Below are 22393 nucleotides of genomic sequence, written 5' to 3'. Positions count from 1 at the left end.
TGTGCTGGGAATTAGCCATGGAACTCCCATTAACATTAATAGAACCGTCACAGCTAACTGCCTCAGTATTGTACCAGTGTCTGCTCCTTTGAACATTTAGTGCATCCAATAACACCAGTCATTTAGATATATGAAAGCAACTTCTTCACTCTACTAACTAATTCTAGAAAAACTATCCTCCTGGATATGCTTTTTTCTTGGAGAAGTAAATACAGTAAGCTGGCCTTCAGGGGATACTAGATTATTTAACACAACTTCTTCACAATAAAAATTCCTATTCCTACTTGTGTTGCCCACTGTACGTGGAGATCCACATAGATGGAGTATGACAATTCTCATAGCAAATCAAAATGAAGGAGTTGCTTTCCAGGTACAAATAACTTGAAATAATTTGAGGAATGTCCATTTTCAGCCACAACTGGAGATCAATGATAATTCTGTTCGCCAGCTGTGAGCCAGTCAGTTGCTTATATACACGATTAAATAAAACCACCCTTGTCACATGCTGATATGTTTATAATTTATTTTTTAAAAAGTCTCACCCTTGTAATTTGGGACATACTATGTAAAAAGTTTTTCTCTCTTTCAGCAAAATGACTGATTTGGGTCAGAATGCTTAAAGAATATTTCCAGTTGACATCAATTTGCTGGATGTCACAAACAAATTTAATGAACAAAATGATGCTTGTCAATGGCTTCATAAACTCAATGTATTCTAAAAGAGCATACATAATGCACGTCTGCCTGAAGCATATGTTACAGTTATTAAGGATTTACCAGAGGCTGCAATGCAGAGAGTAAAATGGTAATTTAACATTTACACGAATTAAGTAACGAAACTTCCAATAAATTATCTGATCATTTATCAATACACTAAAGCCTACAAACAAGTGAATCAAAAAGGTCTTTACAACTTTTTTTGGTTAATAAGGAGCTTCACATTTGACTAAAAAAGTGCAAACTACTCCCTTTTTAAACAACATGATAAACACTTTAAATATATAATGTACAGAAAGAACAGAACCCCTCAAAAATATAATACTTGGTAATATCTGGTAATTCTTGAAAACATACATAAAATACTAAGTGACCTTCTCTTTAATTGTAGTCAATGGACAAACAAAAATCTGGGTCTCTGACCTACTTTTGTGAAATCTCACCAAAACAGCAGAATCTCAGCCTTTGAACATATGTAACAGCCACTGAATGACCCTGGATTGTACCGACACTTATCGGTAAGGGCAAAACCATCAGCACAAGCTTCAAAATCACTGAGGGTAAATAGCAGTTTGAAAAATAAATAGGCAGCTTTCTTGAACATTTCTAGGATTAATTCAATAGATGGGAATAATCAAACCTCAGCCTAGATCTTGCTTTTACAGAATATGAAGAACAGCCTTATAAACGTAAAAGAAGCAATATCTAGATTGCTGAGAACGGTTGGCAAAAGATATGCAAATTGCACAACATATTTGCATATCTCCTGCTGATAGTTCTGTCGGGAGAGGCTTTCCCGACATTTGGACAATCCACATGGGCCAAGTGTAGGAGAAAACCCTCCTCCGAGGAGACATCCCCTCTTCCTCATGGAATGAGGATGACTGGGGTGTCAGCAGAATGCTCTCGGAGTGGCAGACTTCTCCTGGGAGATATCTGGGCTCCCAACATAAGCCTGCAGTTTAGGCATAGCCAAAGTTATTCGTTTAGGGGCTATTACACCAAATGAGGTCAACGGCAACATTAAGTTGCAACATTAGGAAAGAGCATAAGGCCCCAATTCAGGAAAGCTGCCCCGTTCAGGGAAACATTTAACCATGTGATTAACTTTAAATTCCACTGAAGTCAATGGAACTTCAGAACACATTTACATATTTTCCTCAATAGGAAGGGATTTCAGCATATGCTCAAGTGTTTCCTTGAATTGCACCTAAGCAATGGTGGAACAAATTCCATGGGTAAAAGTGTTTCTGTTAGTTCGTCAACCTTGAAAGTAGCATTTCCAAGAGAAAAATCAAGAGTTCTTTGCAATGTTGTGTCATCACTATAGATTACTAAATCTAGGAGTAGTTTTTCCAAAATTCATTTTCACTGTTTTTCGCTTTCTGCACTTCTCTCCCATTAAAAAATTGTACACAGTTGCACTTCATTGTACAATTACTGCTTAATTTTACTGCCAAATTCACGCACTAGTACAAAGCAGGACAATATTTCTTAAATAAAATGCATCCTTTTTTAAAAAAAAAAATGAAACTTTCTATTAGTTTTAGGTTTTGTAGATGTATTTACTAAACCTAAATTTAGGGGCAAACATGACCTCAAAGTGTCTCCCTTTCCTCTCACACAGCTCTGCAAATAAAACTGTAGAAAAAGGGCTCCTCCTTCCAACTATTATAAAATGCTATTTCTTAAACTGCTGAAACATCCATTGGGAGAAAGAGAGGCAAGATACCAGCAGTTTTGCAAAAAGCCAAGCAAAGGCCGGACTATGTAGAATATTTGAAAAACCTGACTGCCTGTGGCAGGATTATTCTGCATCAGATATGATTATTTTCCTACTATTTCCAAATTAAGCAGCAAAACAAAAAGAGGCGGAGGAGATTTAAAAAAAACAAAAAAAAGGTGGGGGAAAGAAGCAACATAAGAAAGGAAAACAGAGATGAAAGGATGTTAAACATCTGGCATGGGAACAGTGTTCCAAGTTTTTCCATCCATGTGTGGAATAAAATTTGTTATGTGCACCAATGCATGTGTGGCTGTGCATCACAAATAGGAAAATACGCTGCCGGCTGCAGGTGGCTGTGGGCACTCTGCTGATCAGCTGGGCAGCATGTGAATCTCTCCTGGGTGGGTGCCTGAGTGCTCAGCTTACAGAAAACACTGGGTGGGAACACAGATCAGAAGCAGCAACGAAGGGTCCTGTGGCACCTTATAGACTAACAGAAAAGTTTTGAGCATGAGCTTTCGTGAGCACAGATCAGAAGGAAATTTAGAACATAAAGGGAAAGAAAAGGAGCAAGAAGAGCTGTGATGGAAAAAAATAAAAGGAGAAAGTGAGAATTATCATTTCCTTCCATCAATAAAACTCTTTTCCATAGGACTCCCTTCTTTTAATGAACAAAGGAAATGAGTGACAGCAGCCATGACTTTTTAAGGAAGAGCAGATAGTATCCCCTCTCTGATAGAGAGCCCCAAGAGACAACAGCGGAGAACACTAGGCTGACCACTGGCACCTTAGATTTGCCCAATACTGCCCTGAGGCAGTTGTTTTTCCTCTTCCCAGTTCTTCAGGTACTACTCAGTATCACATGATCAAAGGTGAATCTGGAATGAAAACTTAAACTCTCTTTGTCTGAGAAACAAGATCTTTGGCAGACCTGAACAGAGAAGTCACACAAGGCTGTGAGCTGCAACTCTCTTCAGTGATGTAACTACTAAGAAGTACCCTGTTTGTTGAACTGAAAAGGCTAATAAAACAATTAATAGAAAATCAAATTATTTCCTCCCTCTAACAATTCTATCCATTTTCCTATGATGTTAACAAAAAGAGGTTATTCTTGCATAAGAAAATGTTCGACACATAGAATTACTTTTCCTGAAACAGACACAAATATAATCAATGTGCAAAGGAATCTAATCTGAAGACCAGAGTTATAGAACTGCTTCTGTCATGTAATCCCTTTCACCTTTCGCATTCACCCATCAGAGTGTATAAAGATATACATCACAGTCTCCTGTGAATTAGTTTAACTGCCCTCTAGCTATGTATTAAAGGACACCAGATGACATGTTCAATGCTTGTAATAACTTTGGCGTACTCTTTCCCTCTGGCCAATCTGACTGATTATTTCTTTCAAAACTGTCTTTCAGAGGGGAACATAAATGCACTCTCAGGCTTTGAAAGGACATTACAGTCCCTCAGAATAATATGCCTCTTCTCAAAACAAAGTCTTACTATCATTAGTATCAAAATCACAATTTTAACACTTAGTGCACTAGCCCCCAAACTTTTTCCCCTCACTCCCTTACCCGTAATGGAAACTTTTCATGCCCCACCCCAAACATGCCTTGTCTCTGGAAATGCAATCAGGGCTGGGGGCAAAGTGGAGCTGGATAGCACTCCTTCCCTTCCCCAGCTATCGCCACTCCCCACTCCAAACATGCCTCCATGCTCCCCTGGGGGGCTCACAACCCACAGTCTAGAGACAGTGCCTAACATTCTCTGTTTCTGCAGCCAGTTAGTACAAATTATGATTAGAGCTAAGTACCTCTATCTATTCTGAACACGCTTGGTTCAGGATTTCTAATGTGCATAAAATATCCAAAGCGGCTGCCAAAGTTAGTTTTAAGATGAGCTTCAGAAAAACATCTCTATTTTGGACAGTACTTAAGCACTGGCTTCAAAAGTTTATTCTTTTATTTTTTAAGCCCTGTCATGAACAGAAATGGATGTGCTTTCCTCAGGGCTTTTCTGAACTGCAGTCTTAGCACACAGGTTCTGGACCTGAATAAGAATCTGGGAAATAATAATAGTTATTCTATGGTCATACCCACATTGAAATCAAAGCCAAGCTACAATCCAGTTTTAATTCAGTGTTCTAACCTGGTTTAAACACCCCATATGGACAGGGATTCCGCCCCCCAACAACAGCTAAGTCACAGCAAAGACACCCTCCCTGCTAGTGTCACCAGTTTTCAACAACAACAAATTCTGCTCTACTCTGGAAGATTATACCAGAACCTTACAATTGACAATCACAAACACAGCTGTAGCTAAAATGTACTTAGCATTCTATCACCATCACAATGAAAGCATAATTGTAAAGTACACCCAGGTTCATTTTGTTCTTTTAAAGATTGTCCTTCTAGGGAACACTTTTGGTTAGTATATTTATGGAAAATTCTTAAAATTCCTAAAACTTTTTGTCTGAAGTGAGGAGCTGCGTTGGCTGCGTAAGAAAATTCTATCTTTGCCAACATAAATTTGTCAAAAAAAAAAAAAAATAATTCACGTCAGTGAGCCTGTAAGGGATTGTCAAACTGCATGTTCGTGGTCTTCAAATTATTACCAACAATATATTAATGATTTAATGTAATGTTCAGCATACGCTACAAGACAGTTTCTTCTTTTCTATTCATTTTAGAACCATGCTGTCCAATACACTTGTCATTCACCGTGGTGTGGCGAATGCAGCTCCTTAGAGCTGCACGCACAGAGTGCCCTCTCCCCATTCCACACGCATGTGCCACCACTTGGTGGGACAAACATGTGGCAGCATCAGCGGTGGGGACTCCAGCCCCGGGGTGCAGCATGGCTCCCAGTGCAGTTTCAGCCACGAAGCTTCACACAGTTCAAGGTGCGGCTCCCAGTGTGGCTCCAGCAGCAGCAGCTCTGGTGAGTCAGCTGCAGGTTTTGTTTTTTTGGGGGGAGGTTATTCTGAGAAGGGGGCTATGTCAATCCTTTAATTTATATTGGACACCACTGTTTTAGAACACAGTAACTTCCATCCTCCCATTTCTTCACATACCCTTCTGCCACCTTGTAATCACGAGAGCCTTTAATATCTCATGCCACTGCTGATGGTATCAAAAAATGGAAAGGGTGCACATAACTGTTAACATGCTAATTCCCTGATGGTTTTAACTATGGATTTACAAAAGGGCATCTTCCATCTTACAAACTCAGACCCGTATTTTCTTCCCCATCTCAGCAGCCACTCGCCCATCATAGTTACAGGTGGATTACTGTTTGTATACATGCTAGAAGTATTGGAAAAACATGTATTTTTAGTGCCAGGAACTTTCCCTCCATACCACATAAGCGAGCATATGCCAAAGAACCTACAGTGTCCGGAAATGTCCCAGTTCAACACGATATGCACTACTGTGGATTGAACAAGGAAACAAATACATATTGGAAAAGAACACAGAAAAATATCTATTTGAGTGAATAACAAATAAATAGATCACAGATTTAAATTTGATTTCACATGGCACCTAGCGCTATCTAGAAGTTGGCTGAATAGAGAAAGCAGCACATTTGGAAAAAACACTAGACCTCAGACCATGGGTGTCCAACCTTTTGGCTTGCCTGGGCCGCACTGAGTGAAGAGGAATTGTCTTGGGCCGCATATAAAATATATAATATAGTTAATGTATATAAATCACATAATAATGTTAAAAGTTTACGATCTCGTGGGGCCGCATTACTAGCTGTCCAGGGCCGCATGCAGCCCGCGGGCTGGACACGCCTGCCTTAGACACTTTGGCTCATGATCTCAGCCGCTGGCATGCCTACAGCAGGATTGTCTGGCTACATAGACTCTCTCCTCAGGCCCTATGCTACCAGCACTCCCAGGTATCTTTGAGACACCACCAGCTTCCTGAGAAAGATGCAATTCATTAGTGATCTTCCAGAAAACAACATCAGATCCAGTAGCCATTATGGCTGCACCAACATTCTACACAAAGATGGACTACAAGATGTCAGGAAGATGGACTACAAAGCTGTATCCTGTCATAGAACAGCTGGTTGCTGAACTTTGTAACTTTGTCCCTACTCAAAACTATTTCATATTTGGGGATGATTTATACCTTCACAACAGCAGCACTGGGTACCTGTGTGGCCCCACAGTATGCCAACATGTTTATGGCTGACTTAGAACAATGGTTCCCCTGCTTCTCATCCCTATGTGCTCTTCCTCTGACATCTTCATCTGGACCCCAGAGAAGGAGGCCCCTGAAGAATTCCACAGGAATTCCAACAATTTCCACCCCACCATCAATCTTCATCTGACCCACTCCACACAAGAGATCTTCTCCCTGGACATTACAATGCAAATAAGTGATGGTCACATAAACGTCACCCTCTACCAGAAACCTACAACTACTATACTTACATACACACCTGCGGCTCCCATCCAGAAAACATCAAACAATCCATTGTACAGCCAAGCCCTAAAATACAATCCCATTTTCTCCGATCCCTCCAACTGCATTCTTAAAACACAATACCTCGGGGAAGTGAAGAAACAAGGATCATCTGTTCAATATAATGATCCCTTGCTCTCACAGACAGGGAAGCAGGCCAGTCCTCGCTTACAGACAAACCCCCAAATACATTCACCACCAGCCACACACCCCACTAGCCCAGGAACCAGTCCCTCCAACAAACCCTGTTGCAAACTCAGTACACACATCTAACCTAATGACACTATGGTAGACCCTAACCACATCAAAGGCTCATTCACCTCTACATCACTAATGTGATATATGCCATCAATGTGCTAGCAATATCCCTTTGCCATGTACACTGGTCTAACTGGACTGGTTTTGTGCAGAAGAAAGAACAGTAAACAACAACAGCAGGAAAACATTTTAACCTCCCTGAACACATGGTTAGATTTTTTTTTTTGCTTGAGGATGGCAATTTTGTTTGAAAACAGGCTGCAACATTAAACTGCTGAGCTGCAACTCATCTGCAAATTTGACACCTACAGAAAGGGTGTGACAAGAGACCGGCAATAGAAGGATAGCTCAGTGGTTGGAGCATTACCCTACTAAACCCAGGGTTGTGAGCTCAATCCTTGATGGGGGCAAAGATTGTTTTAAAAAAAAAAAAAAAGACGGTGCTTGGTTCTGCCACAAGGACAGGAGACTGAACTCGATGACCTTCTGAGGTAACCTCTAGCTCTATGAGATGTGTATGTGTAATGGCTCTCGCATTACAATAAGTAATTTTCCACTCTACGTATTCTCACTCCTATTCACATCCACTCTGATTGGATTAGCTCTGATGTATCACTCCCATCTCTGTATCCCTACTACCTGTTTTTTTTTGTTTCATGCATCTGAGTTGCAACTCACAAAAGCATATGCCATGATAAACTCGTAAGTTTTTAAGGTGCCACTGCGCTCCTTGTTGTTTTTGCTAAAACAGATTTACATGGGTACCTCAGAAACTGAGCAAAACATGCTGCAGGTTCCTGACAATTTAGATCCTGAACCTGCAATCTGACTTGCATAAGTGGACTCTTGAAGAGGGATTTTTTTCCCACCTCCTAAGAGTATTCAAACTTCCAAAGCCATCTCTCCCCAACTCACGCAACAAAAAAAAAAATCACTATGTCCCTGCAATTTTTAATCGTTCTCAAAATGACTGAATTAATTATAAAAAATATATTTCATTTTCTTAATGTTTATGTAGTGGAGAATAAATGTACCACAGAGAAAAGCAGTTTTTAATGTTGTGCAGGGGAAGAATGTTTTTTCACTATTTCCCTAAGAAGGCTAAAAAAGTCACCTTGGAATAATTTACCATTAACATAAAGATTTCAGATGTTAACATTTTTAGGCTTTTCTAGTGAGAAAGGTCTAAATAATCTTAAGTACAAGGCAGACCTTATGTACATTGAAAAAATATTCCACATCTGATCCTTCCATGTTATAATTGCACCAAAGTGTCAAAAATACCTTCCCAGCAGGCGCCAAAGAAATCAGGCAGTTGAGGAATAAGCATTTTAAAATAGGGCACTGCACAATGATGGTATTATCCAGATGTCACTTCATTTATCTTCCCTTTGCAAATGTTCATGTCATAAAAAAAAAAATAAATAAAATAAAAAACCACAGAAGGCAATGGGTAAACCCTCCAGAAAAAAGAAAATGTTTTTATTTTAAATTTGCCCCTACCACATAACAAATGAAGAATTTGGTCTTTAAAGACAAAGGAGAATTAACTGTTGAGAGCTTACAGACAGTGGTTGCTGAACCTTCACTAGAAATGTTTGCTTTCTCCTCTCTAACATGACAAAAATTACTTCCCCCTTGAAGTAACCTGATTAGGCTTAATAATGAGAGTAAATTAGCAAGAGTTGGAATGAAGAAGTTAATCATTTTAATCAAGTACTGTTTCCATGTTGTGCTGAAGTTTTAACCCCATCTCTTTCATTATAAGTTGTTTATCTTTTGTAAAAAAATCCTCACATAATTATCCATAATACATATTATGAGTGCAATGAGCAATGCAAAACAAAAAGTTGTTGCAGTTTGACTTCAGATTAGGTCTACCCAAGACTCCACATATCAGCTGCTTTTTAAGCAGCCACACAATACCACTTCTCTCACTCTCCTAATTTTGTGGTAGACACAATCAGATTTTAAAATTGGGATATGCAGCTCCTTAAGATCTTCCTTAGGCTGACCCTGGTAACTAACACTGACCATGCAACCAAACAACCCACACTTGCTCAACAAAATGCTAAGAGCTGACATTGTTGATTACTTTTTCACTTAGGTGGGGATTGCCAGTTATAAAGGCTGAAAGTAATCAATCCCAATTTAACAGCTGGTTCTATTGATGGAATTAAAAAAAAAACAGAACTTAAAAGATTAATCTCCAAAATTCTAGAAATAAAATGCTGCAGATGAAGGCATCCCATACACATTTTTGAAAAGGAAATTCACAACAAGAGAAAAAATATCATATTTCTGCATGAAGATACTGAATCTGTAGTTCTTTTCTGAAGATTCTCTTTTGCCATTGTTTTAAATTATTCTGCACTCCATCAATAGGCCCAGCTGTTAAATTGTGAAGACGTGACAACACGTGTCTAGGCAAACAACTGCTCACAGGTCCTTTTCTTTAGAATAATCAGAGCTGCCTGACAAAAGGGAGCCAAGATGAATGCCCTTTCAACAATTCCTACAAGAATCATAGCAGGAGGAAAAGAAGGATTGTAAGTAGGGAACCATCCCTTGCTTTCGTGCATTGCTTTGCAATAAAAAGTCTTCCCTTAGAACAGTGGCTATACATGGAACTGATGCAGGTGAAAGAGTCCCTCTAGTCACAGCCCTGAGCAACTGCGCAAGGGAAGAGTGGAACCGGGCTACATTTCTCAGGTACATGACGATTTTATTAGCTTCCAGGCAAGCTGCCAATAAAAGTGAGTGCTTCTTTAAAAAGAAGCCTGTAAAGCTATTTACTACTTTATCACCTTAAATGTTTTTAAATACATAACAACATAGCCTTGAATTTACTAAGTGGAAAGGACAGTACACAGCCTGAAATACCAAACTGGGGCATTTTAAACACAAAATCAAAATTCAAAAGTTGTGAAAACTCACCAAAACCACATTTCTATCGGAATAGACCATCACAGCTGTTCTCAAACTGTGGGTTGACACCCCAGAGTGGGTTAGGATGCCATTTTAATGGGGCCACAATGGCTGGCCTTATACCTGCTGCGGTCTGGGCTAAAGCCTGAGCCTGCAACTCTGTGTGGTGCGGCTCAGGTTCTGGCATCAGTCCTGGATGGTGGGGGCTCAGCTCTGCCCTCCCCACCACCTCGGGCAGTGGGGCTTGGATTACAGCTGTCCTGCCTGAGCTAGCCAGGCTCAGATGGATTCAGGCTTCAGACCGCCTTCCTAGGGTCATATGGTAATTTTTGGCAAATGGGTCATGGTGCAAAGAAGTTTGAGAACCCCTGAACTATTGTATTGGCCAGGAAATAAACACAAGACAACTGCTTGGAACGAAGGCATGCACACCACTACACCACCCAGGCTTAGAACCACAGAATCCTAGTGCTGGAAGGGACCTCAGGAGTCATCGGGTCCCGCCCCCCGCCTAAAGCAGGATCAACCCTAAGTAAATCATCCCAGCCAGGACTTTGTGAAGTTGGGACTTAAAAACTTATCGGGATGGAGATTCCACCACCTCTCTCGATAATGCATTTGAGCGCTTCATCACTCACCTGCTGAAATAGTTTTTCCTAATATCCAACCTACACCTCCCATCTCTATAACTTTGAACCACTGCTCCTTGTTCTGCCATCAGTCACTACAGAGAACAGCCTCTCTCCATCCTCTTCAGAGCCCCCCTTCAGTGAGGATGCAGAAGACGACACTTAAGAGTACATCTACAACAGGTGCTGTCTTATTCATTTTTGACAAGCACACTGATTAAAATCCCTGTACTCCGTTCACTCTAGAGCATGTGTGGCTGGCTAAGACCAACTCAGCTAAATCACTGCTGAAAAGGAGGTAAGAAGTTCCTGAGTGCACAAAGCTAATTAGTGCTGGCCTGATGTCTCAACTGGAAAGGATGGATGCATCAATTGCTTTAAAAGGGCTGTACCAAAAAAGCTTCCAAAAGATGGCCGGGGAAGGTTCCCGAATTAAACTTTATAGTGAATCTAGGTGGGAGAATGAGACACAATATGGCTTTAGGAATAATACTGTTCTCATTCTTCTAATACTGAACAAGGAACTCATATTAGAAACAAACTCCTTTGTAATCTTTACCATTGTCAAATTACCAAACTCACTAGCAGGAGGCAAAATACTGAGACAACTGTATTTCCTCCTCCCTCCACAAATATCAAAATCAGACCATCTCAAGAGCTAACCACCCACTTTTGTTCCTAGTGAGGTCTGTTCTTCTAGAGATTCATGCTGAGAAAAACCTATTAATCAATATGTCTGCAAGAATGGAAGAAAAAAATCCCAAACAAACATTCTGCTAAGAAGTCTATCGTCCTAAATATATGTCAGGATTAGTAACTTCAAAGTACTCATATTATCATAAGAGTGTTCTCTCTTCAAGATCCAGCTATCTGCAAAAGCCTCAGTTACACAAGGGTGGTTGAAAACCGTATCTTTTATCCTGTACTTTTGTCTCATCATTTGTCTCTCCCTGTGATTTGTTATTAGTACATGTATGATATGAATAAACTCTGGAAAATGTTTTGAAGGTAGTTTAAATACACAAAATGAAACTACACTGGTTTGGATCACTGTTAATCCAGTCGTAACAATATTTACAAAATCCACATAAAAACAAAATATAAACAACAGAGGAAATGTTTTCAGTATGGATACACATTTGTCAACATTCAGCTTATTGCTGTTTTAAGTAGTCAACATATTTTAAAAATAAAGGCGAAAGAGTGTATTACAAGCACTGGCAAACAGCATTGCCTATTCCCACTGTGACCTGACTGGAAGTAAGTAAGTTCAGACACCTCATTGTACTGGGCAATCAAAATTTTAAACTTATGTAACTGTCACAAAATTTAGCCCAGTAAATTCAAAAGAATCTGCATGTCACGAACTGCAAGTTAACAGGAGATCACTGTTTACACTCAAGAATGAAATCAGAATGTTAAAGACGTGGTTAATATCCAGTCAACCTACTGCTTGTGTAACTTTTCATGCTCATGTAATGTAGAAAAACGTGTTAAGTGTGAAAATTTGTGTTCGCTTCCCTTTGATTTAAAAAAAGCAGGCTTTTAAGATCAATTCAACTGAAGACAACAAGCTGAGAAAAAGGGGTTATCTCAGAATGTTCCAGGCAGTGTATGTGCCCCCTCCATCCATCCTCAGACTTCAATTTCCACCTTTTGTGAAAAGGAAATAAACAATTAGAGTCCAGTCCAGTCACTACTTAACAGCCAGCTTTGCTAACTTCAGAACACAATCCTCCTCCACTGTTTCCTAATGCCAATCCATGTTATCTCATGCCTTAATTTGTTACAACTGATATATTTTCAGACAGATCATACAACTCTGCACTATGAAATTTCATTCCTATTTTAACTTTGCAAGCATTCAAAATCTAGGTTTGGTTACTTTAGATTAGTTCCAAAGGTACCAAAAAAGGCTTTGAGAAGTTCTCCACATTATTCTGCTTTGGTATTTTGTTAAGTGGGAATCCTGCTTGAAATAAGCAGCGGATGAGCTGAACTTTGAATAAACTATTTAATCTTCAGGTATTAGCATTTTACCCACACATGCTGCCTCACAAAGAATTGTGCTGCAAAAGGAACCTCCCCCTCCCCTTCCCCCACACTTTAATTACCCTAAACTGGAAGTCACTACATACATCTGCCAAAAATAATATTTATTTTTACCTAACTGATACCTTAACTCAAGAGTCTCCTTTTTAAAAAGAATAGGGAGATCTTATGGAAAAAACTAAATTAGTCAGATTCTTTTGTGCATGGATGAACAACAGGAAAGCAAAGCCTTGGGGCCTCTGGGGAGGAACCTTGTCCCAGCAGACCTGCTCTGATGTGCTCATGAGATAAGGCTCCATAGTGACACTTAAGGGAAGGCCTGCTCACATTTGAATTTCTGCATTCCTCAAGAACAATTCATGGCAATCACTAACTTTGCAGAGGAGCTACATGAAAGCTTTGGCCAATGAATGAGGGTCATCTGCTCTTTATCACAAGGGTAAACCTCATCCTGGCCAGTTTCTAACCTTTTAACCCTGTGAATTCTTAATTTGCACATGAATAATGGAATTCTTGCCTAGAGTGCAACCTTCAGCTTCCAGTTCCTAACTTTAGAAACCAAGACCTGATCTTCTTGTGTGTTCAGATCTTAAACTCTTGGACAGATTAAAGTTTTAGGTTTCCAAACGCAACACGAAGCATTACACTTCTGAAGCAAAAGATAAGATTTGCTGGTGAAAGCTATGACAGTGCAAAGTAAAAGAACATCCTTGAACCCTGCTGTTATCAGTAGTGAAGACAGCATTTTCTTTTTTCCCCCTCCAAAGAAAGAATGCCCATTTAATGCCTATTCTCCACCTGTTTAATATGTATAGATCATTCTTCACCCTGTCCACAAGATAAAGTCATTTGCTCTTACAGCAACTGAGAACAGCTCTGAAATACAACTGATTTGAACCCCTCCCTGCCACCAAAAATGCCTTTATTTTCATAACTCAAAGCCAGGTTTGCATCCATATTGTAGGGGTTTCAAAATATAACTATATTAGTATCATCTTATTTAATAGGTTAGTAACAGGTGTTAAGACTATACTATGGCTTTAAGGAACCTATTGACACAGTTACATCATGTTTGGGTATTAAACTGTTCATCTTTATACAACTAGCACCTATTACAAACACTGTACCCAGTTGCCTTTTTAAAAACTTTCATTTAGTAAGCCAGCATCTCTTCCAGTTGTGCCAAAGAATACAAACACTTTAAACAAACTAGACAAAACACTTTTTCCAATGCAAGTCATTTTTTATCAAAAAGAAACGAGAAAAGCACATCCAGGAAAATAAGAATGCCATTCCATAACTCAAATCAGTTAGCCACTTTTCCTTTGTTCAAGTCCTGAATAAAGATTCATCACAAACAAAATTACTTTTCTAAAAAAAAGTAATGTTTTAAATGATTATGATATGGTCTAATGATTTAAAACCACTATTTCTTCAAAAAGTTCTGTTTCCTTAATTCAGACTCTAAGAAGAAATTCTAGTCTTATACTAACATCTTTCAGGGTGCATAATGCCATACAACTCTTCTTGCAGAGCCCTGTATAAAATAATGTCCTGAATTTTCTATGAATCTACAGTTCTAAGCAAAGGATTCACCAACTGCTGCTCAATCTAAGCTTTTTCAAAGCTAGGTCTTGCTCCCTCTGCCTGTTAAGAAGAAAACAAACTTCCAGATATGAACCAGGGCAATGTTGTCTTCCTGGGTTTGTAAACACAGGAACTGAAACAATCACTAAAAGAGATAAACTGACTCAATTCATCTCCATGCATAAAAATGCTAAAACCAAATTTAAGTTGCAACTTTGTCACTATTTCACCTCTGACCAATAATCAGCTAATGTATTTTCCATCCATTTCTATTTAAATAGAAGTCTGCAGTGGGGATCAACAGTTGTTTCAAAAGTTAGGAAACAAGGAATTCAGCCTTTGAAAATGTCAAGATGCATATATACCTTCCCCAGTGTCAAATACCCTCCAAACATGCCCCCCACCAAAAAAAAAATCATTTCAATACCTAAAGGCCTGATTAAACTAACCCAAACCTTCTATTCCTGCCATCTTCTATAAAGCAGTTATAGAAAAGACTAGAGCACAATAAAATTGAGGGTGTGTAAATAAATGAATACTTAACATTAATCCAGAAATACTGTAAGAACTATACTAATCAAATTTCAGACTGGGTACCACTGCCCAGTCCTGAATTTAGTTGAAGCTGCCCCCAAAGTTTCAGTAACCAGAAGTTGTGGTGGAAGTGAGTAGAGGAAGGCTTGGATGGAGAAATTAAGATCAGCTTCATAAAGAAAACCAGAGTTTGACCATAATCATACAAGTTATATGTAATGTCTGCTGTGTTGTTTATTTATGAAGAATGTTCTATCAGTTTGCAAGTAAGGTATATACACACGTACAATGTGGAAGCAACCAGATAGCCTAGTGGCAGACCTCTTCGTTATACCGCAGAAGACCTGAGTTCAGCTCCTAGTTGATGTTTCTTGTTCCCAAAACCAGCAAAGGCTAAGAATACTGCAACAGTACAATCAGGGTGGCATATTTTTAAAGATATTTAGGCATCTACAGAAGCAGATAGATGCCCAATCTAAATACATTCAATAATCTGTCCCTCAGTTCCTCGTAGTCATTGCTAGGGGTCTTCAGCAGTGACCTCTGATATACTGGCACAGCACCAGCCAATTCCAGAAGAAACTGAGTCCCATTCATCCTGCCTAAAAGAGTGTACCTGAGTGTGGCCTCACCTTAATAGTTCAAACCTCAGGACTCTTCACACCCTAGAAAAACAGCTACATACATGATTAAGGTTCTCCCCCAGCTTGTGAAACCTTCAGAACTGGTCAACAATTGAAAGCCTGTCTTACAAAGTTTTTATCATTTCATTTCCTTGTAGGCAACACATTTCTAATGTTACAACTGCAGTATTTGTAAAACTATTCTTAAAAAACTTTTTGAAGCAGATTGTGGTAACTTTGTATCACCAGTAGGTTCTACAGAATGTCAACTCACAGGAGAAATCAAGGCAAAACAGAGTACCAAAGAAAAAACAGTCAAGTAGCACTTTAAAGACTAGCAAAATAATTCATTAGGTGAGCTTCTGTGGGACAGACCCACTTCTTCAGACCACAGCCAGACCTCTATTCTGGTCTGGCTATGGTCTGAAGAAGTGGGTCTGTCCCACAAAAGCTCACCTAATGAATTATTTTGCTAGTCTTTAAAGTGCTACTTGACTGTTTTTTGTTTTGATAGTGTATAGACTAGCAGGGCTCCCTCTCTGTTGCCAGAGTACCAAAGTGAATGCCCCAAATAGTGGATCAGATTAACTCCTAGTGTCATGTTAATGGCTTCAGTGAAGTTACTGGGGAGGGATCTGACCCATAATCTCCAATACATAATTAGAACCTAAAATTTTAACAGAAATTAAATCCTTTTGTTTTGTTTTTGGTAAAGTCTATTTAATCTGACATACACAGAGCAATACAGGGTTGTGTTGTCTTCAGGGTAGTGTAGCCACAAATATGAAAACAGATAAGTAAACTGGTAACAATATGTATCTGTAATAAATAAGACATACAAGTGCTAGAACTTACTTGCTAGTGTAAGATGACCCTTTTGACTGAGAATGGCCCCATATTTGTTCAGTGCTAAACACTGATAAAATCCTTCATCAGATGATTCTCCTTTTTTTCCTTCCACCTCACTGATGTACAAAGAGCCATTGGATAAGGTGTAGATATGTTCATTTTCAGAAAGTTTTGCTCCGTTTTTCAGCCATGCGATTGTAATGGGAACTTCGCCACGTGCCTGGCAATCTAAAACCACTGGGTCCTTCCTTGCGACAGTTACATCCTGTGGCTCTTTTACAAAAAACAGTTCACTAAAGCACCATACTCCTAAGAGAAAGAAAACGATTTTGTTTGCATTTAGAGGTATGCAAGCATCATAAGCATAGCTATATTACAGATAAAAGCAGTCTTGCAAAGCATACCACTATTGTACCAGTATGACAGTTATAGCTGGGCTTAAAGGTACTAGGCTCTACTGCTGCAGAACTCAGAAAAACTTTACATCAGTGGATGCAAATGGTCAGGTCCCAAAGAGCTACACAAATATTTGCTTCCCAGTTTAAAACGTGTACAATTATATTCATGGGAAAGCAGGCTTAGCTTTTAAATGTTTGTTATCATAACTAAGAATCATTTAAAAAAAAAAAAACTTCCTTTTCCATCAATGTATCCTGTCTCTGCTTCCCAGCAATCAAGGCACAAAACATTGGATGCTTTCACAATCAGAGTAATAAGGTAATTCTGATACAGATGTGGAATTTTTGTTGGTAAAGTTTCAGCATCATCTTCTGGGGAATCAGGAACACACAAGCTATTTGCTAATTTTACGAGTGTGCCAAAAAGATGGTGAACAGTGTGACATATAAAAGTCTAATTTTACAAGAAATCATTAGCAAAACCCTGTCTTGGGGAGCCAGACGGTTCCTTCCCATGTCCCCAGATGTGTCTAGACCTTCTGCATCTGTTTCCTTGGGAGACCCTTTTTATCTTTTGTGATGGATTCCAGGGGTAGTTTTTGAAGACATGTTTTGGAGGCAGCACAATTTCAACTCTGTTGCCAAAGAGCCTAACTCATTTGCTTCATTTCTGCAGCTTGGCAGAGGTATTTAGAATACAAACAATGCCACTTTCCAGAGTTGGTAATTCTTGCCGCTGGTACCCAGCGGGGAGGAAAAGCAGGAATTAGCAAACTTTTATTTCAGCGTGTGTGTATGGCCAGCTGCTCCAGAAACGCGTGACTAATTGATCGCTTACTGTCTAATGGGGATGGGGTGCTTTAATTAACCAATACACATTTCCTCAGAAGAGCCGCTTTGCCGAGGAAACCCGGTTTTCCCACCCTGACCCCCGCCTCCCACACATGCCTAAGCCAAGATAAAGCGGATGAGTAGCGAAAAGTCCCCGCACGCCCATCCCGCTTCCCCTCCACTGATGGGGGGTAGTTACACAGCCCGGTTCTCTCCGCGGAGCACCTCTGCCAGGGCCCCCCTTGCTTAAGGCAGCGACTCCCGGGCGATCGATTGATTTCTCGGACCGTGATCGATAACCGCCCCCCCCCCCGACTCGCCCGCCGCCCCGCACCCATCTGCGAGCCCCGCCGGCTGCCCCCGCCTCCCCCGCGGCGGCTCCGAGCGCGGGCCGCTTTGATCCCTTTCCCCGGCGAACAAAGACCCGAGCGGGCAGCGCCAGAGCCGGACCCGGGCAACCCGAGACAGACGGAGCGGGCCGGGCGGCGCTAGCCCCGCTGCGGGCAAAGGACGTGCCCAGGGCCGGTGCCCGGAGCCCACCGGCGGCAACTTCCCCCTGCACCGCACCCCCGACCCCCAGCCCGGCCCGGCGGCAGGTACCCGCCCCGCGACGGCCGGGCAGCGAGCGAGCAGCATCAGTGCAACCACGTGCGGCCGCAGCCCCGGCACCCGCCGCCGCCGCCGGGACAATGGAGCCGGGGGTCAGCAGCCGTCCGGCCAGTGCGCGCCGCCGGCGCCGGCGGCGGGATGAGGGGAGCCGAGCGCAGGTCCCCGCCCGGGCAGCGGCCGGACTCACCTGGGACCGGCGGCAGCAGCAGCAGCAACAGCGCCCCGAGCAGCGCGCGGCGGGGAAGAGGCGCCATTTAGCGGGCTCGCCCTGGCATACTCCCCGCGCCCTGCCCTGCCGCGCCTGGCCCCGCGCCGCAGCCGCCCTCCGCCAGGGGACTCTTTCCCTGCGGCCGAGCCCCGGCGCACGGACACAGCGCGAACTGCGAGCAGCCCGTCTCAATGGCCAATGGGGGTGGGGGGAGGACGGGACGGGACGGAGCCTCCCTGAGCGCGCGGCGGCCCCGGCCCTACTTTCCACCGCTCGTCTCCATTGGCAGGAGCGAGGGGCAGGGCCGCGGGGGGAGGGGCGCTGGACAATGCCCCTGGGGCCGCGCCGCGAGCCGGCCTCACGTGCCCGCTTTCGCCCGGGGCCCGCCGGGGAAACCTGCTGCTAGGGTCGGGGGGAGGGCGTCCGGCCGGGCCACGCCTGGGGCTGCTGGCGCCGCGAGCCCGCCCGCCCTGCCGCGCCCACCGGGGCGCGAGCCGTGAAGCCCCGGAGCCGGGGGCAGCCCGCAGCGCGGCGCCCCTTCGCGTCAGCAAGACGAGCGTTCTCCCCCGGGGGCGCCCCGCTGGCCGCAGCAGCCGTGCGAGGGGCCGGGTCAGGGAACACGGGGGAAGTTTCACCTCGCCTCCCTGTCATTCTTGCCCAGATCATGAGCCTCCCCTCCGGGGCTGTGGGGGTCCCGGCCGTGGGAGGGAAAGGAAACGGGGAGGGGCTTCTTAGACCCCTGGGAGCCGCGTTAGCCTCACACGGAATCGAGCTGTGTGGTCGCAGTCGCCATACCCAAGGGAGGGTTTCACCTCCGTATACTACTTGCAAAATAGACTAACATAGTTTGGAGCATAAGCTTTCGCGGGCGAAGACCTGCTTGGTCAGATGCATGAGTCTTTGCCCACGAAACCTTATGCTCCAAACTATCTGTTAGTTCCCACAGGACTTCTTGTTTTTCAAGATACAGGCTAACTCCCCTACGCCTTGGATAACTTCCAAAATGATGCTTCACACCCGCGGTTATAGGCTCTGAGATCCGGTGAAAAGTAGTGTGTCCTAACTCTTAAGCCCCGCCCTATTCCCTACCTTTTAAAATTCAGAAAACTGTCCTATGTTCTCAGAACTAAGAGGTTAGGGCCAGGGCTAAAATATAATTTTTTTGTTCCTAACTTGGGGCTTCAGATACAAACTTCCTGCCCTGTGACACTCAAAATTTACTAAATCAGCATCGGAGGTGCCTTTTATTATTGCCACAGCTCAAGGGTGGGTGGGAATAGGGAACAGCTAGGAAAGAGTGAAAAATCTAGTTTATTGGTTTACCATGGCAAGTGGTGGTGTCCAGGCCTAAAGCTAATAAAAGAGTAATTTTCCATGTTGATAACTTCTGAATTTGGAATGTGTCTAAGAATAATCAGCTTGGCAAATTTAGTACAGGACATGAAATAGATGCTGGAAATCAAGCCTTCCTTAAAAACAAACAAAACAGTAAATGCCCAAGCCCTTTTCCTTTCATGTACAGATGAGAAAAATGTACCAGTTACCAGGAAGACCATCAACAGAAAAAGAAGTGTTGGTTTGTTTTTGTTTGTTTGGAAGACTTGAGAGGATGGGAGAGTGTGGCAAACAGACTGAGCTGCTAAAGGCTTGTCGGAGGCGGGGAGCTTTTTGCAGATTGCAGGAGATCCAGGAGATCAATGCCCACAGGTCTTACCTAATTCCCTTTCCTGAAGTCAAGATGAGAGAGGAATGCCTAGCAAACTGTGGAAGATGCACTTATCCTGCCTGCATGCCTTAAGCCAGGGGTCTGCAACCTGCGGCTCTCTGAGGACTTGCTTGTGTCTCCCAATACAATAATTGCAAAGTTTAAAAACAAAAAAACTCTTCCTGACTATTTTTGATAAATGATGAAAGTCTAAGAGTCCAACAATGAACAACTCCTCTAAACAGCAAACCATACATGATCTCAAAATGTTGAATAACTCCCCTTTTAACATGAGCAGTGCAGTGTGGGCTACGATACTGCGTCTGTTTCTCTCTTATTGCTAGTATAATCTTGATTTTGAGAAGAAAGCTTGCAGCATTCCTTATGTGAAGGGCAACATGCATCTGAAGAAAGAAAAAGTAAAACTGGCATAATTAAAGTTGGTTTGGGAGTGAAAGTCAGGAAGACAGTGGTACAAATACATGTACCACGTGAGGAAATAAAATATGTAAAAAGTTTGTGAATGTCCTTCAGTAAACATGTATCACATCACAAATTATTGTGTGTGCATTGTTCTTAAAATAGGGGTTACAAAAAGTATGGTTTGACATTACTTGACTGTCTTGTATTCATATGCATTGTGGCTCTTGAAGTATTGATTTTGAAACTGAATTTTAAAAATGGCTCTTCTATTTTTGTTGCAGACCCCTGCCCTAGGCTGAGGCTGATTTTTGCTGCTGCACTCTTCCACTGTCACACACAGACTCCATAAGCATTAGATTCTTCTGTGGCCACCTCCATACAACTTCAGGAGTTTTATTGGGAACCCCTTGAACCTGATGAAGTCTATCAGAGGCAACTAATAAAACCTCACAAGGTCTTTGAGGAACTGGCACAAATACATGCTTCTGGAGGCTCATCAGGACCATCCTGACACCCCCACCCCAAACTTTAAGATCACTTGGGATCCTCTATTGCTTCTGTGCCTTAGATGGCTCATTGAGGGTCATCCCATACCCACAAGACTTCAGTTTTAGTTAGCTAGCTGTCTGGTTATCATGGATATAGCCAAGTTTTGCATGGTCCTTTAAAGTTTGCTTGCAGCCAGCAGTCCTGGTGCTGTGTTCTGTGCTGTTATTTAGCTCTAGTTTACCTCTAAATGTCTTCAAAGAGCCCGGTAAGCAGTGGATGTGTTGGTAATGCTGCTAGAAAATATTGACCTCCTGTGGTTCGGCAAATTCTCTGGTTTGGCTATAGTCAGGTCCTGACTACAGAAGACCTGTAAATTAAGGTGATTTTATTAGGTATGAATAGTATGACTTAAGTAGTTGAAAGCGATGACAGATCAAAGTAAGTTTCTAAGCTAAAATAAAACATGCCAGCTAAGTTTAATACATCAAGAGAAATTAATAAAAATCAATTTCTCACCCTCATCCTCATTTTAGGTAAAATTCTTTGAGGTAGAGGTGATCTTTTTTTCAGACTTTGGTCGAATAGCTTCTCGCCTCATTAGAGTGCTTTTCTTTTCAGGCCCTTTCATGTGTTTTCTTGAGATGAGAAGCAGTCTGTGTAGCCAGCTAAAGATAGTTGTTTGTTTCCCATCTCTTAAATAGAATATTCCCCAAGGCAGAAACCCTTTCTTCAATTCTCCTCCCCACCTCTATGGAAGAGTAAAAAACTCAAAATGGATTCCAGAACCAAGTGGCATGGTCACATGCCTTTGTAGGATCACTCACAATCTGGGCTCACAGGATAACCAAGAGTATTCATAGATCATCACCTTGAGCACTTGGCCATTAAGTTCCTTAAATACCACTAGTGGCTTTCACTAGATGAACTAGATTAACAAACAGGTTTACACTTCATATTTCTAACTTCGGATAAAAGAAAGATACATGCACACAAATAGAACACACACATTCAGCTCTTGAATAACAGATTACTTGCCCTGTTTTGCATAAAGCATATACAAACATGCATAACCCAAATTCAAAAACATATTTCCATTAAAAATTAGGAGCAGTGTCATAAAGACAGTTGGAGCACTCTTAAATCTCAGGATTGGGGGTGGCGATAACAAGCCTTCTGGGCATAAACCTTCTGGTAGATGCAAGGGGCCTCAAAAAACCTACACAGACTCATGGATGCACAGGACTGTGCCTCATGATGCTCAGCCTGTGGCCAAAAGGAGAGTGGGAGCTCTGATGGTCATTCTACATTGTGTCTACACTTGCAGTGGTGTGTGGGGTATGTGT

The 22393-nt window shown here is 42.0% G+C and overlaps 1 protein-coding gene across 1 annotated transcript in view; it reads right to left on the bottom strand.

Moving 5' to 3' along the window:
- The window catches only part of PRTG (protogenin), a 137236-nt gene extending 118736 nt beyond the window's left edge, over positions 1 to 18500 (bottom strand). The window contains 2 exon segments of the mRNA XM_075007069.1: positions 16394 to 16696; positions 18413 to 18500. Of these exon segments, the coding sequence (XP_074863170.1) occupies positions 16394 to 16696; positions 18413 to 18500 (391 nt within the window).
- Between the last annotated feature and the right edge of the window lie 3893 nt (positions 18501 to 22393).

Source organism: Carettochelys insculpta, chromosome 12 (assembly GCF_033958435.1).
Source record: "Carettochelys insculpta isolate YL-2023 chromosome 12, ASM3395843v1, whole genome shotgun sequence".
Classification (NCBI taxonomy): Eukaryota; Metazoa; Chordata; order Testudines; family Carettochelyidae; genus Carettochelys; species Carettochelys insculpta.
This window is presented reverse-complemented; position numbering and strand designations above follow the sequence as displayed.